Source organism: Plutella xylostella, chromosome 5 (genome assembly GCF_932276165.1).
Source record: "Plutella xylostella chromosome 5, ilPluXylo3.1, whole genome shotgun sequence".
Taxonomy (NCBI): domain Eukaryota; kingdom Metazoa; phylum Arthropoda; class Insecta; order Lepidoptera; family Plutellidae; genus Plutella; species Plutella xylostella.
In genome coordinates this window covers 6,493,915-6,509,241 of record NC_063985.1, presented here as the reverse complement: position 1 = coordinate 6,509,241, position 15,327 = coordinate 6,493,915, and the positions used below count along the sequence as shown (strand labels likewise).

The following is a 15,327-nucleotide window of genomic DNA, read 5'->3' as shown; positions in this document are numbered from 1 at the left end:
AGAGAAAAACAAAGCAACTTATATTAAGTGAAGTCGTTTCTGCATAATTTTCAACTGCAACTCAAACTCGTTTAAAATAATTTATTTTTAAAAGTTATACTAACGCAGTTATAATAGCAGAATTACCCTAACAGCTCCCATGCAAGTTAGGACGTACAGAACTAAGTTAGAAACCTATAAATAGCGATCACTTCGACTTTTCATAGCGACACAGAAAATGTTCATGATTCAACACGATCGTTTTTTATTTCATAAGGTTTTGAAAACGTAGCTTTAGATAGCGAGGGTCAAATTATACTTAAGTATTCGGTTCTCACAGAATACCCTCGGTAGAGTCTGTTGTGATGCACGTGGAACTGGTTGGCGGGGAGGCAGCGGGGACTTGGCAGAGCAAATGAGTGAGCTGTCAGCTGTTCCGATGCCAAATGAATATCTGAGCTGAGCTAGGGAGCGACTCGGAGCCATTAGAGCTTGTAATTACAGCCTAAAATGTCTGTACCTCTGTGTTTATTGTCTAATGTTAGGGTTTCAAACACGAAGGATGGCTAAATGAATCACAGACTTTTAACTGGGTAGATAGAGTAAATAATTATCTCATTAAATCGATGTGTCCAACTTTGCAACCTTAAAGTTCCGGTTTCGGGCGTATTAGTAATTTATAACCACCCTGTAGAGTTCACCCGAGTTAAGATTACTCAAATAACAAAGTTGTCCGACACAGGGGGCGGGGGTGTACAAATTACAGTTGGGTCGTAATACTGTTGCAAATTCCATATCAGCTGAGAGCAAATGGACGTCGTCGGTAAAGGGCAAACGAGCTAAGTTTCAGGAAGTTCGCTAACTCAGTGAAAGCAAGGAGTGCTCGTGAATGCCACAGCAGAACAAAAACGGCTCATTTGCTCTGAATCTTGGCGAAATAACGAACGTGCCGCAGCGAAATGTCAAAGTAAAGGTTAAAAGTTACGGGAGCGGCGTGGGGCCCAGTCGGTGCAGTCGCACCGCGCCGCCAGCGCGCCTCCGCTGCTCGCTAGACACAGGAGGGTTACTCTAGTTTTAAAAAAATACGAACAAAAGCTGTCATGCAATCAGTACGTTTAATACAACGAGGTAGAGTCAGGGTTAGCGCAACAGCGCCCTGAAACTGCGTTTCATGTGACCTAGAGTGGGTCACCTGCGCCTGCCGAATGACCAAATGCATAACAGGTTAAAGGAGAGCTTTTGCCTCAAGGTTCAAAATGTAATTAATGGAATTAATATTTTTTTATGTATGTACCTATGTCTGATTTTACATAGATAATAGTTAACTTTAAATTGACTTTCAGATACCGGGGTGCAGCGTTTAGACACGAAAATGGTAATTACGTCTTGGCTAACTGTTCTACTCTAGCTCATGAAAGCATAGATCAAATCTTTTATCCAACTGACTAAATTTGCAAAGTTTACAGAAGCGCACTGCGACGCCCGTTAAGTTTAACTTGGCAGCGGATATCCTCGTGGAATTAGTCGGATTATAAAATATGCAGGCTATTTTAGGAAAGTTCCTCTCTGGTCGTGATTGGAGAGCGCAGCGGCGGCCAACCCGCGGCCGGCCCGGCCCGGGGCTCGCGTGACCGCGCGATGCCTGACCACAAATTGCACATTACACGCGGAGTTTTACTTGCAACCGGCCATTAGTGCATTCCCACCGATTACTTCATAGCGAAACCTGACCGCCATTCAACACTGTTACACTTTTTGTGCAATTAACAATGAAAAAAACAACAGCAACATTATCATTTTCAAAGTTAAAGTGCCTATTTGTAAGTTTTTATCGATTTTGTTCGATTAGGTCTCGCTTGTCTCAATTGCTGTGGTTTGTGTTAAAGTTGTACTTTGTGTAGTCTAGGTACACAGTTTTACTGTACTAACTTTCTTTTCAATAACAGTTGTTGCTTTAATAGTATCTTAGCATTGACTTAAAATGAGAACAAGGCTTATCTTACCATACCCAAGTATAGTCTAATCATGTACAACAATCACGGGATTCCACCCTTCAATTACGTAATATAAAGCCGTAGTCATAAAGATACATAAAAGTCGGTCAATTTTCTAAATTCGTTTAAAGGGGTGGCAAGGCCTCATTATTATTGTAGAAGGTATGAGATATCGTGTCGGGCGGCGGCCGCGGCACGCTGATTACATATTGATGACCGCCGGCGACAGAGCTCGCTAGAAATAGCCTAAATGTGCCGCTGATTTGTGCAAAAAATGTGCCAGCCCTAATTTCACCGACATTTGGTAGCAGCGGAATGGCTTTTAATATTCATGTTATGTTTAGAGAGGTCAACCCTGGAAAAGTTTATGAAGGTACGTTAGGATTGTCGACCGATAGTTTTATACAGTTTTAATGGATAAGTGCCGGTCCCAATAATACGAACTACTTTATTTTCTAAATACAGGTAAAGTGAGAGAAGTATTTATGTATTTGCTGAGAGCAATAAATCTAAACGAACATGACCAGATTTTTCATTAAGCTTCAATTTTATCACAGGTATTTGTAGGTTAGCGGGGCATAATGAAGTTATTTATTGGTATTTATAATATCCGGTACCGGAGCCCTGACTAGTTCTCAAGTAAATCTCGGACAATGTTTGCACTAATCGCCCAGATATTAGCTGAGAGTATTTATCCGTTCGCATAGAGCGCAGCGTGAAACGTATAATTGAAATGTTTGTTGTTTTTCTCAGAGCAATTTAAAGTATAAATCGTTGTCCATTTCTTCAAACACGCCCACATTCTCTCGTGTGGAGAACGTTCAGAGTATACTTATACAATACACATACTGCCTATACAGGGTGGCCCAAAGAGTGACGTCCAAAGGAAAATGTTTGATTCCTTAGGTCAAGGGGTAGCCAAATCACCCCCATGTATGTTCAGCAATTTTTAGTAGTTTAGGAGTTATGATTGTTTTTCCAATTTTTCTACGAAAATCGACCTTAGTGGATCAATTATGTTTTATTATTTTTTTGGATAACTTTTTTAAATTATTTTTTATTTTTGTGTCATCCTCTTAAGTTGTTCTTTTAACCATAAAAGTTTTAGCTTCCTAGCTGTAATGTAAGTTAGTTATTTTTATGTCGAAAGTTCAAATTATATCATCGAGCTAGACTGCTCTGAATTTTCTACTTGAAATTAAAAATTGAAATAGATATTCTCACGGTCCCTTATTAATTTTAAAAACTCCGCAAGGTTCCAATATAAAATAAAAATAAAAATAAACTAATGCTTAATGGGGTATTATTTGCAGAAAACAGCCTTCAAAGGTACTTGGGTGGAAATAACCTAATTAGTAAATTGTTTCAGAATGTTGAAAGATTCCTGTTATGTCATTACTAAGGACTAATTTAGTTAGAAAAAGTATCAAATTAAAGGGAAAATAAAATTATTTACTATTTTTTTTTATTTAAGTTACATTTTTGAATGTAAATTCTTAGTAAAATGTTTATGTCTGAGTTGTAAGATTTATGTGATAATTGTGTTATTAATAATAAATAAATAAACTCAAATAATTCTTTTACAAATTAACTCACAATAAATTTTCAAAATGGCGACCTCCCACAGCAATACACTACCTACATCTACGCAAGAAATTTTCTTTAAGTCAAAAAAGTGACAAATGTAAAAAATATGACATCTGTCAAAAAGTTAAACATGTCAAAAAAGTAACTTTTCTCAAAAATGTGACATCTGTCAAAAAGTGACATCTGAATGAAACAGAGAAGCGTAGGTGACTTAAAGAAAATTTCTTGCGTAGATGTAGGTTGTGTATTGCTGTGGGAGGTCGCCATTTTGAAAATTTAATGTGAGTTAATTTGTAAAAGAATTATTTGAGTTTATTTATTTATTATTAATAACACAATTATCTCATAAATCTTACAACTCAGACATAAACATTTTACTAAGAATTTACATTCAAAAATGTAACTTAAATAAAAAAAATTGTAAATAATTTTATTTTCCCTTTAATTTGATACTTTTTCTAACTGAATTAGTCCTTAATAATGACATAACAGGAATCTTTCAACATTCTGAAACAATTTACTAATTAGGTAATTTCCACCCAAGTACCTTTGAAGGCTGTTTTCTGCAAATAATACCCCATTAAGCATTAGTTTATTTTTATTTTTATTTTATATTGGAACCTTGCGGAGTTTTTAAAATTAATAAGGGACCATGAGAATATCTATTTCAATTTTTAATTTCAAGTAGAAAATTCAGAGCAGTCTAGCTCGATGATATAATTTGAACATTCGACATAAAAATAACTAACTTACATTACAGCTAGGAAGCTGAAACTTTTATGGTTAAAAGAACAACTTAAGAGGATGACACAAAAATAAAAAATAATTTAAAAAAGTTATCCAAAAAAATAATAAAACATAATTGATCCACTGAGGTCGATTTTCGTAGAAAATTTGGAAAAAAAATCATAACTCCTAAAGTACTAAAAATTGCTGAACATACATGGGGGTGATTTGGCTACCCCTTGACCTAAGGAATCAAACATTTTCCTTTGGACGACACACTTTGGGCCACCCTGTATACCTTTCTACTTCGTACATTCTATACTCTACCTCAGCTAAACACACACAAACACACAGATTTCATTAATGGCGATAAGATTTCAATAAACGTGATTGGCAAACATTTTAATGGCTTGCTGTGCTTTTAAAGGAAGTTTAATCTGTGTCATTCACTGGTATGTTCAAATTGCCTAGAATTAACTAGATATCGTTAGATGTTATATGGGTAAGAGTTAGCTGTTAATTAATATTTGATGAAGTATTAAATACTGAAAGTACCTACCTAAATAGTATCTTGGAGCTTTCATAATTATGAAAGAATAAGTATTTCTATATAATTATATTATATTAATTTATGTAATGAATTACAAATGATAAGTAACAATTACTTTTGGTCAAGTAATGCCGTTCCTGAGTTTTTTTTCTCCCTTTTATTATGAGCAATGCCATAACATATTACGGTGCGATTTATTTTTCACGAAGATTTTAAATTTAAGTTGATTTGAAACCTATTTTTTTTTAAATCCTTGTCCTATCGCACAGGGTGGGGTCTATGATTGGCATTGCGTTGTACCTACTAGGTAGAGTTAAGAAAACTCGTGCGGTAGTTTTCCATCTCTAGTGTCCTAGTGCAAGTTGTCTACTAGTATTTTCTAGATGTGTTTCGTAACACATCGAGATAGATATACTGAACTGGGCTAAATGATTATTCCTACTTTTCTGATTTTATTAGCAGTAAAACGCTAGCGTCCCTTACTAATGTGATCGGAGTTACATAGATAAAAATAAGGCCTTTTTTACTAGCGCCCAATTTGATTACTTTCAGCCACTGTATTCAGCTGAGCGATCTCGGACATTACAGTTCTGAAATTGAATTACGTGACTCAAGTCTCGACTCTAAGGCGGATGAAGCCAACCCAATAATCGTCACACTATTTAAGTACAAGTAATTGAATTATGCGTAGTCAGCGGCGGGAGGCGCATCCGAGCAGATCGACTAGACGCGCGGCCGCGGCGACCGCTGTCTGCACTTTCGATTTCCTAAAGAGGCGCGGAAAACAGTTGATAGGCATAGAAACGCGACTTTCATAGATCGAATGCGGCACGGTGTCAAGTGCGATTACAGTGCACGTCGCTCCGGCCGGTGAGAGCGGCGCCCGGGCTGGGGCCGCGACCGGTCGCCCCACCGCCGCCGCCGCCGCCGCCGCGCCCAGCGCTCACACGCCTCGCGCCGCCGACGTCGCGACGCTGTCCGCGCTGCGCCCGCGCGCAAACACACGTGCCAAATACGAAAAAATAAACGACCAGTGTTTTGTTGTGACATTTAACTGAAGGACATTGGGAATCTTGCGAATTTTACACGCTGCATTTCGAAATACGTTTATGGATTATTGGTAAGTTTATTTATCGATATTTTCTAGATATATGTAGCTAGGTATTTAAATAAAAATATATTAGTTGCATTTGTATGATCGTATGTGAAGTTGAAGGTTGTGGGCGGGCGGCGCCAGGTGTAATGCGATTAGGGCTGCGCGTCCTGCGTCCCGCTACGAGCCGTGCTACGACGCGCTACGCCGCTACGACGCTACGCCGGTATATAGGCCGGGATCGCGCGTAGCAAGCGAGTCAACAAAGTTAAAATTTTGCATGTATTTTAATAAGAAGTGTTTAATTAATATGTTAAATAATAATTACTTGATAACTAAATAATTGTTTCCATAATTCATACTTTAGATAAATATTAGTTTTATACATATTGTTCATGAGTGGTTTCAGTTAAGTATAACAGTATCTGTAATCTGAGTACTTCTCTATCTGTGGTGAAGTACATACCACTTGAGTACTAACACTAATACCCAATTCTAGGTACTCATATAAAATACAAATTCAAATACTAGGCACATATAGTAGATATAGTTAGTAGCATTAGGTACGTATGTGTGTATTGAGATTAATCGAAAAATAAATACGATTATTCCAATAAGTACACATTTTTTTTTGTATCTTGACTATTTTAATACTTCTAGTAGTGAATTAGATCTTAAATAGAATTTTTTATATCATAATAAATATTATTATTATACAAGAAACGTGCGTAACGTTTATCTAAAACGCCCTGTTGCTACTAGACATTAAAATTGCCATGTGCAATGTAGTCAACCAGTGCGTCTAGTACATCGAAAACTATAAAAGCTTACGTTTTCTCGCTTACAAAGTGGCGTGAAACTATCATGAAATCTTTGATCATATATGCGGATGAGAGAAGAAAAACTGAACGTTTTTAGTTTTCGTAAATTGAGAACCCTGTATTAGAGGCACTTATAGCTAGTTTCAATAACTGGTACTTACTTTAATATCATTTTCAAAGATTTTAACTGTACGTTTTTGTAGATAAGGTTATTAGAACTGCCCTGTATAAGTATAATCCACTTGAAGAGTCAGACATATCCTGTTTACTTTTTGTGTACTTATATAAAATACATAAATCCAAGTTTCGCAATAGGCTTTTTAAATAAAGAAAGTTAACCTATTGGCTAAAGGTTAAGTGAATTAATTAGAAGAAAACTTGTCTCTTATACATAGTGCGTGAGATAAGCATCTTTACTTTTCCCTGTACCTATTAGGATAAGATAAATGCCATCAAAAACATAACTTATTAAAAAGTTACGTGTATTTCAACCGTAAGAAGTTGTGAGGTCCACGGCGGCGTAATACCAAGTCGGTTTATTTATTCTATCTCTACTTAAGGGTTAAATTACAACGTAAACCTAAACTTACTCCTTGCACCGTCCGGTCACCGCAAGGTCTTGGATTTCTTAAATAGATTGACAATCCCATAAAAACACAATATCACTATTTTATTGTATATTACCTACATTGGATTGTTTAGTGGGATTGCCAAGTCAATCTATTTATAAAATAATTGATTAAACAATTCCCAAAAAAAACGTACACGAAATTCAAAGGGACGGACAATAAGATGCGACTTGTTATGGAATATAGGACAGTAATTCTTTTGATAAATACCAAAAGTATGACACCACACAGCTTCTATCGAGAGAGAAATATATGAATGGAACAAACTTACGCTATTGATGTCTATTTGAAATGTCTGGTTAGCCAATGGAGGCTTTGAACCGTGTCCGACTATACTGCCTAATCAAAGTATTCATTACTTATCTGGAATTTATTCGATGTAGCGTAAAGTGCCTGTCTACTTTATTCAAAGAATTTTTATCGCCAATAATCGTGCGTATAATGGCTATCTGGTATCTATATAAGGGAAAGTAACAACAGGTTATACAAGTTAACTATGAAAATCTTAAGACCCGTTATTTAACAATATGATTAATGCAGACACTGCCTACTTGTGCATAGTCAAGTCGGTGGATAGCAAACACTCATTTTATTACAATTTCGTATAAGTGAACAGTATAAAACTAACCTACTTTAGTTTTTATGAAAAACAAGGGTAATGCTTTTAGTTACGAATGCACTTAGAGAGAGGTTGTTAAGGTGCATTAAATAACAGATGAAAATATTCGCATTATACTAGTTGAAAACAGGAACAAATTAATAACTTGTTTAAAAGTTATAAGTTCGCACGTAACGTACCAATAACCATAGATATTGTCAAGTTCATTAACTTGTTTTGACACCTATTTTCTATTTTCAAGTTCAAGGTAGAAGTTACCGTCTGCAATAAAGTGTAAAGTCGCTCGCTTTTACAGCTTTTCTTTTTGCATATTGTAATTTAGACGAGCGGAGCTGAATGGCTCTACCGACTGAGGCTGTTGACCTCTAGATGACCACTGCGCAGCCAAACTGTGATGTCATGGTCCATCGTTCCGCCCACTCCTCGCCAAACCACTACCAACTCTATCTAATGGCAATTAGGCATATTAAACAGTGTTTCACTACCTATTTTGTTTTCTTATTTACTGGCAAATTAAGAGCCATTCCGATTTCTTACCGTATCGACTATCGATATAATTCTACAGCGGTAGGCATTAACGGTATTTGGAATTAATAAGTTAATAATATGGTGAGGCGATCTCAAATATCTTCTACCATTTGTCTCACACTGTCTAATAATAACGTTTTTCTTTGACTTATCTAGAGCCCAAGATGGACGGTGTGTTGAAAAGGCGCAATATTAAATTCTCGTCGCATTCCCATTTATCATAGGGAGGTTGACGTTTTCAGCAATTTACAGCTATCGAATTCAGTGAATTTTAATCAAATTTGCAACTGTCGCTTCTTTTCATCATCTAAACTAATTTCAAGGTATTCATAATAAGTAAATCACGATGCCGACGGGCTAAATTTTTTAGAGTAAAACAAATCTCATAATTAACTAAGATGATGTCGGCTCAATCCATATAGGGCATCATTGGAATGCAACGTTTCATTCAAATCTAATATTTGTGCTCGATATTGAGCGAGTCGAGAGATATCCAAACTGTAATCTGCAGTCGTGGGCGATATTGCGCGCTGCCCAGTGGGAGGCAACTCATTCATATCTAGCCTAAAGTGTGCATCTTTATTACTTACGAGTATGGCTCTTATGAGTTATGACTCTTATGAATTTAAAAAGTAGGTAAAAACTATTTATACTTTTGACTTTATAGTCGGTGGTTTGATTGCGTTAAGATGTATGAAAATGATCTTGTTAGGTAAGACTCGTACATTTATTAGTGTATCAAGATAGGCTATCGTGGATCGTCATATCTTGGCTGCGGCCGCCTGCTGGCGCGGTGGGCACGCGGACAGATAACGCCCGCCCCAGTCGCCTTCTGCGGCGGCGGCGAGGGCGCCCCACAGAAAGATAACATTCAATCCTACATATTTCAATTTCGTGCTCCAAGAAATAACTGTACAACCGCCAAGGAGCCGCCGCTTGAGGAACCTTTGTGCGGTAGATTTTAAGATCCATGCAGATACCTTGAATAATACCGCCATTATGACGTGTTGACTTACCGGGCCGCTATGTAAATGTCACATGCCGATGGAGTCGTTACTTAGATGCCGACACAAGCAGTTTGTGAATGGCGAAAACACTATAATCTTTTCTCTGGATAGTGCATATTTGCCTGGAAGCTGTAGCTGGAACACAGACTACAGTTTCCCATTGGTTTTCGACAACAAGAATGCACTGAAGTGCGGCAGCGTAAACAAAACAAATAGTTGTACCGTCGCTCCGCACATTACTGCAGTGCATACCTCACGTTTACACAGCAAACTATGGCAATAAATATCTGGAGTAAACAGAATGAGTACAGGCGGCGGCGGCGGCGGCGGTTGGCTCGCCTAGTCGCGAGTAATGTATCGGTTCGCTTGCACAACCGGGCATCACCTAATTAGATCTAGGCGCTGATTGGCCATTGGTTGCCACAAAAATTGCGACGTACAACATGTTTTTTCGCGCACATTATGCAGCAGTGCGCATATGCATTGCCGCCCGGCGCACAACCGGTCACGGGTACATCGGTTTTCTTTTAGAAAGTGAACAGGTATCCGACTATGAAACGAACTTTCCTGATAATCGGCGATGTCCACGGCTATAGTTCCAAGTATTCGATTCAGAGAATTTAGGTCAGTTGTTTAGGAATGATCATTATTAATAACTTTATTCGGACAAATATAGTACAGAGTATTATAGAGTCTGGGTGGCGTAACGGATAAGGCTTCGGCTCTTATTCCTGAAGCCGTGGCTTCGAATCCATCCGAATTTAACTATAATTCCACGTACTCTTGCGGTGAAGGGAAACCTGCACATCTAGATTCTAGAAGTATACGCTAAGTGCATTGTACTCATAAAAAAATGGCGATACGGCTCGCTACCTATCATGTGAGTACAAATGTATAGCGAAAACCGGACACCTCTGACCCTTCGAGGATTACAGTCGTGATGTATGTATATTTGTCTCAAACAGAACAATATGCATATTCGGGCGATGTATATTTGAAAAGTGTATAGCTCACTCACTGTGTTATACCAACATACATTGATGCATTTACTCGTATAATTTATCACAATGACTACTCTTGAACTACCGATGTACTTACCTAAGTACTAACAAATGAGAGTTCTCCCACATTTGTTTCCAGCTAGATAATGCTCGGCAATTATGATTGATAACATTGTTTACACGAACGATAAGTAGTAGCGATTATAGAAAATAAGCACTCATATAGTTTGTTGAGCCCGTAGTCCGGAGAAAGTAGATCTCCCTGAAAGTATAGTCTATATTCATGAAAAGTTGGACATCTAAATATTTTCCGATAGAGGATAGTGGTAGTCGTCCATCCCCCTATGTCTCACAGAAGGAAAAACGCATATAATTTAGGTAGATATACAACATGCATGTTTACCAAAACCTGCCTGATAGAAATCAGTTAGGCTACCCTGAGAATATCATCATCGTTTTCATCATCATTATGTTTTTGTTATTATATTTACTTGTATAGATATTTTTAAAATTTTTAGTGCTATGCTAATGGCACATACATAAACAAAATGCATGAGAGCTAAAGTAGTCTATTTGAATGCCATATTTTGAGAACGATTTGATAAAGACAATGGCTATTGCATTCACCTTGTTACTCAGCCACTGTATAATTATAATAAAAATGTTTGCCTAAACTAAAAGTAAATCTGGTTTTGCATTTAATTATCATGCTCACGACTGTTATCCCCGTTGGGGCTAAACGCACCGGTGTTTAGATTTCTTAATATAGTATTTTTTTTGGAAATTGTAGCCATACTTAATTAACTGTATCCAAACGATGTCAGTTATGTAAAATGTGAAGATGAAATATCTGAAAATGCATTATGGTAAAAACTCTGGCTCGTATCCTATACCATTGAGTTTTGTAATAGGAAACTTTATGTATCTAAGTGATCCTATTAAATGATATTTGTAAACAATGCCTCATACAATTTGGTAAAGTTTCATTGTTTACAGAATAGCAAGTAGCTGTAGAAGGCTGGTGCACTCTCACATTTGGGTTAAACCTCGTGCAAAGTGATGACTCATTGAAATCACGTATGATGAGATAGCGAGTTGCCCAACGTCTAATTGTATGCGATACCCGTTCACATTTTATATTGTTATCAAATCAAGATACGGCACGTTAATTAAGATAAATTGTGCGATGAAGTATGCGGCTAACAAACCGCCTTCTGTACGCCCGTATATGTGGGATGTAGTTGTTTGTTGCTAAAATTGGCGTGAACCGTGAGAATGGCCCTTCGGAGCGGGACGCGGGATAACGGGCCGCGGCTCCGGGCTAAATGTTAATGCGTCGATCTGCGGCGCGCGGTGCCACTGACCCACTTCCAGTAATGACGCCGCCGGCCACTGCGCGCGCGCAACACTTTACATATTCGGACCCAATTATACCAGTACTTGCTATACTTTCACATAAATTGAGACGAAAGTGATATTTCGTAGACGACCTCAACCTTCAAAACGAATTGGAATCTTTCTTACGGTATCGTTTCGTTATTTATGATCGTACATACATTGTATATTAAACAAAATGACGGGCAGCTGCAGGTAGTCATCATGTTTTTGCCCTCTACATATCAATTTGGTAAAGAACTGGGAAAGGGTCTCCCATATTTGGCACATCTGGCTCAGACCAGTATAACGGAGATCGACGTTTCCGATGTTGGTTCATCTCATCTCAGAGTCGCTGAGTACAACGGTGAAAGAGAGAGGCCCCGCGCAGTCCTCGCGTGCAGTCCGTCGCGCGCGCAACTCTAAACATTATTGCATTTTTATTACGCAAGCTCATGAATATTTTTTGTCGCCAGATTCGTGTTCGTGAGCAGCAGTGAATTTGCACCGGCGCGCGTCGCACGCGGCATGGCGAGCGTGCCTGGCGACGAGTTCGTTACCATCGTGCCCGTGGGCGAGGGCCGGCCCGCAGCGCCCGCCGCCCCCGCCGCCCCCGCGCCGCCCCCCGCGCGGGACCCCACGTACGTCACGGTGCTGACGCTGGGTGCGGCCGCCGGCGCCGCCGAGGTGGTCGTGCGGCGGCCGCGGGGCGCTCGCCTCGGCCTGGGACTCAAGTTTGAAGGAGGTTCCGCCGCAGCTGAAAAAGTTCGAAGACTTCTAGTACAGTCATGCACAGAGGACAGTCCAGCAGCTAATGCTGTCGCTCCATGGGGAAAACTGATTCCTGGAGATGAAATACTTGCCATAGACGGTGTCTCAGTGTCCGAGCTGACGAGAATTGACTGTGTACGACGACTTAAAGAGTCCGATGAAACGCTAACGCTGCTTGTAAGACATTTTGAGCCAGGAGATGATACTGAACAAAAGTCAACAGACACAGTTGATGCTGCACAGAATATAAAACAACAACCGAAAGAGATGATGAGCAGGCCGACTACTTTGCCACCGCCAGTTCCACCGAGGAAACTTGGAAAGAAAAATTCATTTAAAGACAAATCAATGTTACATACAGTCGGTGAGCAAAACGGCATTACTAACACTGAGCTGAAAGATGCTACCATGAACGGTCAAATTGCATTTTCGGGAACACTTAATAACAAACTATCACGAAAATCTTCCTTTGATAGTCATTTACACCGACAAAGTAAAGAAACCATAGCTTCTTTGAAAAGAGGGTCGCCGGAGGAAGTCCGTCGCTTGGTGCGACGACTATCTGATGGAAAGACGATGCCGCCAGAAGCAGAAGTGTACATCGACCTGCTGTCGACGGAGTGGGAGCGCTGCCTGGCGCTGGCCGACGCCGAGTCCGACGACACCGGCAGCTCCATCTCCACCGTCGTGGACCGCCTCGGCTCGATCGCCAGCTCCGTGGAGAACAGCATCCCCTCCACACCCATCCTACAACCGAAGACAATCGACATCCAAAAAGTTCTCAATTGTATAGAAAACATTGACTCGGATATATTAAAAGATATAACTTCGACCACAATAATAGATAAACAAGTTGAAGTTAAAAGTGAATTCAGATCCGTAGAGAAACATATCATAACCAACGGCATCAACCCTAATCCCGCTCCAGTGCTTACTGAAGACGTATCTTTCATTGAAGAAAAACCACCGAACGATAAAAGTAACAGCACCACGGGGCGGAATGCAAGTGTTCACACTGAAGCCAATGAGGGCGAAACCTCTAAGAAACCAGAATCAAAGGAGGTAACTATGGAAAAACCTAAGCCAATGCCTAGGAATGCTAAAATAGAGCGTGCAACAACTGATAAGAAACCGAAACAAATCCCACTACCGGAGACACCACCGCCGCCACTGCCGGAGCCGCTGCTGACTCCGACGAAGAAGAACTGCATAGAGACGTGGCTGCAGCGCTCGGAGGCCGAGATGAATATAAAGAATCCCGCGAAGTTGGAGGAGGAGGAAGTGCCGGAGGCCCTGCCTCGTCTGATAGACTTTGTGCCAAAGCCGCAGTACAAGGAGAGCGAGGTGCCGGTGCCGCTGGCGCGGCCCACCAGCGCGCCACCGCCGCCGCCGCTGGCCGAGCCCAGGGAGGACGGCTCGGGCGCCTCGCTCGACACCATCGGCGAGCTTGACGAGCCCAGTGATGTCATCGACCATCAGTGAGTATTCTGTCTAAATATCACCTTCAAACCTAGGAATATGTTAATATGTGTGTTAAAATTTAATAAGAGTATACAGTTCGTTATACATTTTTATTCTTACCAATTCTTAAAAATACTTATGGCATTTTTCAACATTATCCTACCTATTTCTAAAATGTATAATGTTGTCTCAATTTTGAGTCCAAACAATCAGCCATAGGTTTTCCTAGCTGGTTAAATAAATAGGAGCCATTGTGACCCAAATCAAGCCATTCATTGTAGAGACTTTTCCTAGTCTTTACGTACATTACATTGTAACGTTTCAGCGGAGATAGTAAGCTTGTTATTTTTCATAGGCTTCCACATGTTTTTCTTTGTTTGCGTTCTATTTGCACTTCTTTTTACATAATACATAGGTATACTTTTACATAGATAGGTGCGTAGAAAATTATAAACAAGATCAATGTATTACCACTGTGCGCAAGATGAAAGTGCACACAATGGAGCCACAACAAAAGGGAAAAGTTAGTTCATCCGGTGTCTCTGATTTGATGACCTATAAAACGATGCAGAAATTCATGGGAAGGAAAAGCGCGTGAGATGCGCTATGGGAAAACTATTAGATTACGTTTCTAACGTAGCTGGCACAGAGTGATTACCCGGCGTTGCGGAAACATCGCACTTGCGGGTAACTGCAAACTAATTTAATTTTCTTCACCGAGCCTCGTGCCGCTATTCACCACTAATTATCTGTAGTACTGTGAGCAAAGGGGTTTACAGGTCGCTAGCTCCGCACACCGCCGCCTCGGTATTGACATCTGCGCTCGTACGCTCAAACGCGCCATGAGCGACAGGATCCTATTAAATGGTACCGTTTGATGTACTGTGACGAAGAGAACACTGAACGAACATCTACTGTTTGCAACGTTTAGGTTACAGGTACTTGTACCTCTAGATAAGCACCTAAGTATAAAGTTGCAAGTGGCAAGGGCCCATCGTGTCGGCCTGTCGGCCGCCGACTTTGAATGAGCTTTCGAGTGTAAGGGAAGTAATCACAGGCTGCAATGGAAAACATTGTGTTTAAGTGAGGTATTTACTGTGAAAGCCTGCAAGTTAACTTCCGTCTGACAGGTTACTACAATCTCTGTAGTACTATGCGGTAGTGTATGGCGGCGTATAGTATGCGTT

At 39.8% G+C, this 15,327-nt stretch overlaps 1 protein-coding gene across 1 annotated transcript in view; it reads left to right on the top strand.

Moving 5' to 3' along the window:
* Positions 1-5,776: 5,776 nt before the first annotated feature.
* The window catches only part of LOC105389187, a 34,162-nt gene continuing 24,611 nt past the window's right edge, over positions 5,777-15,327 (top strand). The window contains exons 1-2 of the mRNA XM_038112555.2: positions 5,777-5,956; positions 12,385-14,157. Coding sequence (XP_037968483.2) covers positions 12,437-14,157 — 1,721 coding nt within the window. The 5' untranslated portion in view covers positions 5,777-5,956; positions 12,385-12,436. The remainder of the gene's footprint in view (positions 5,957-12,384; positions 14,158-15,327) is intronic.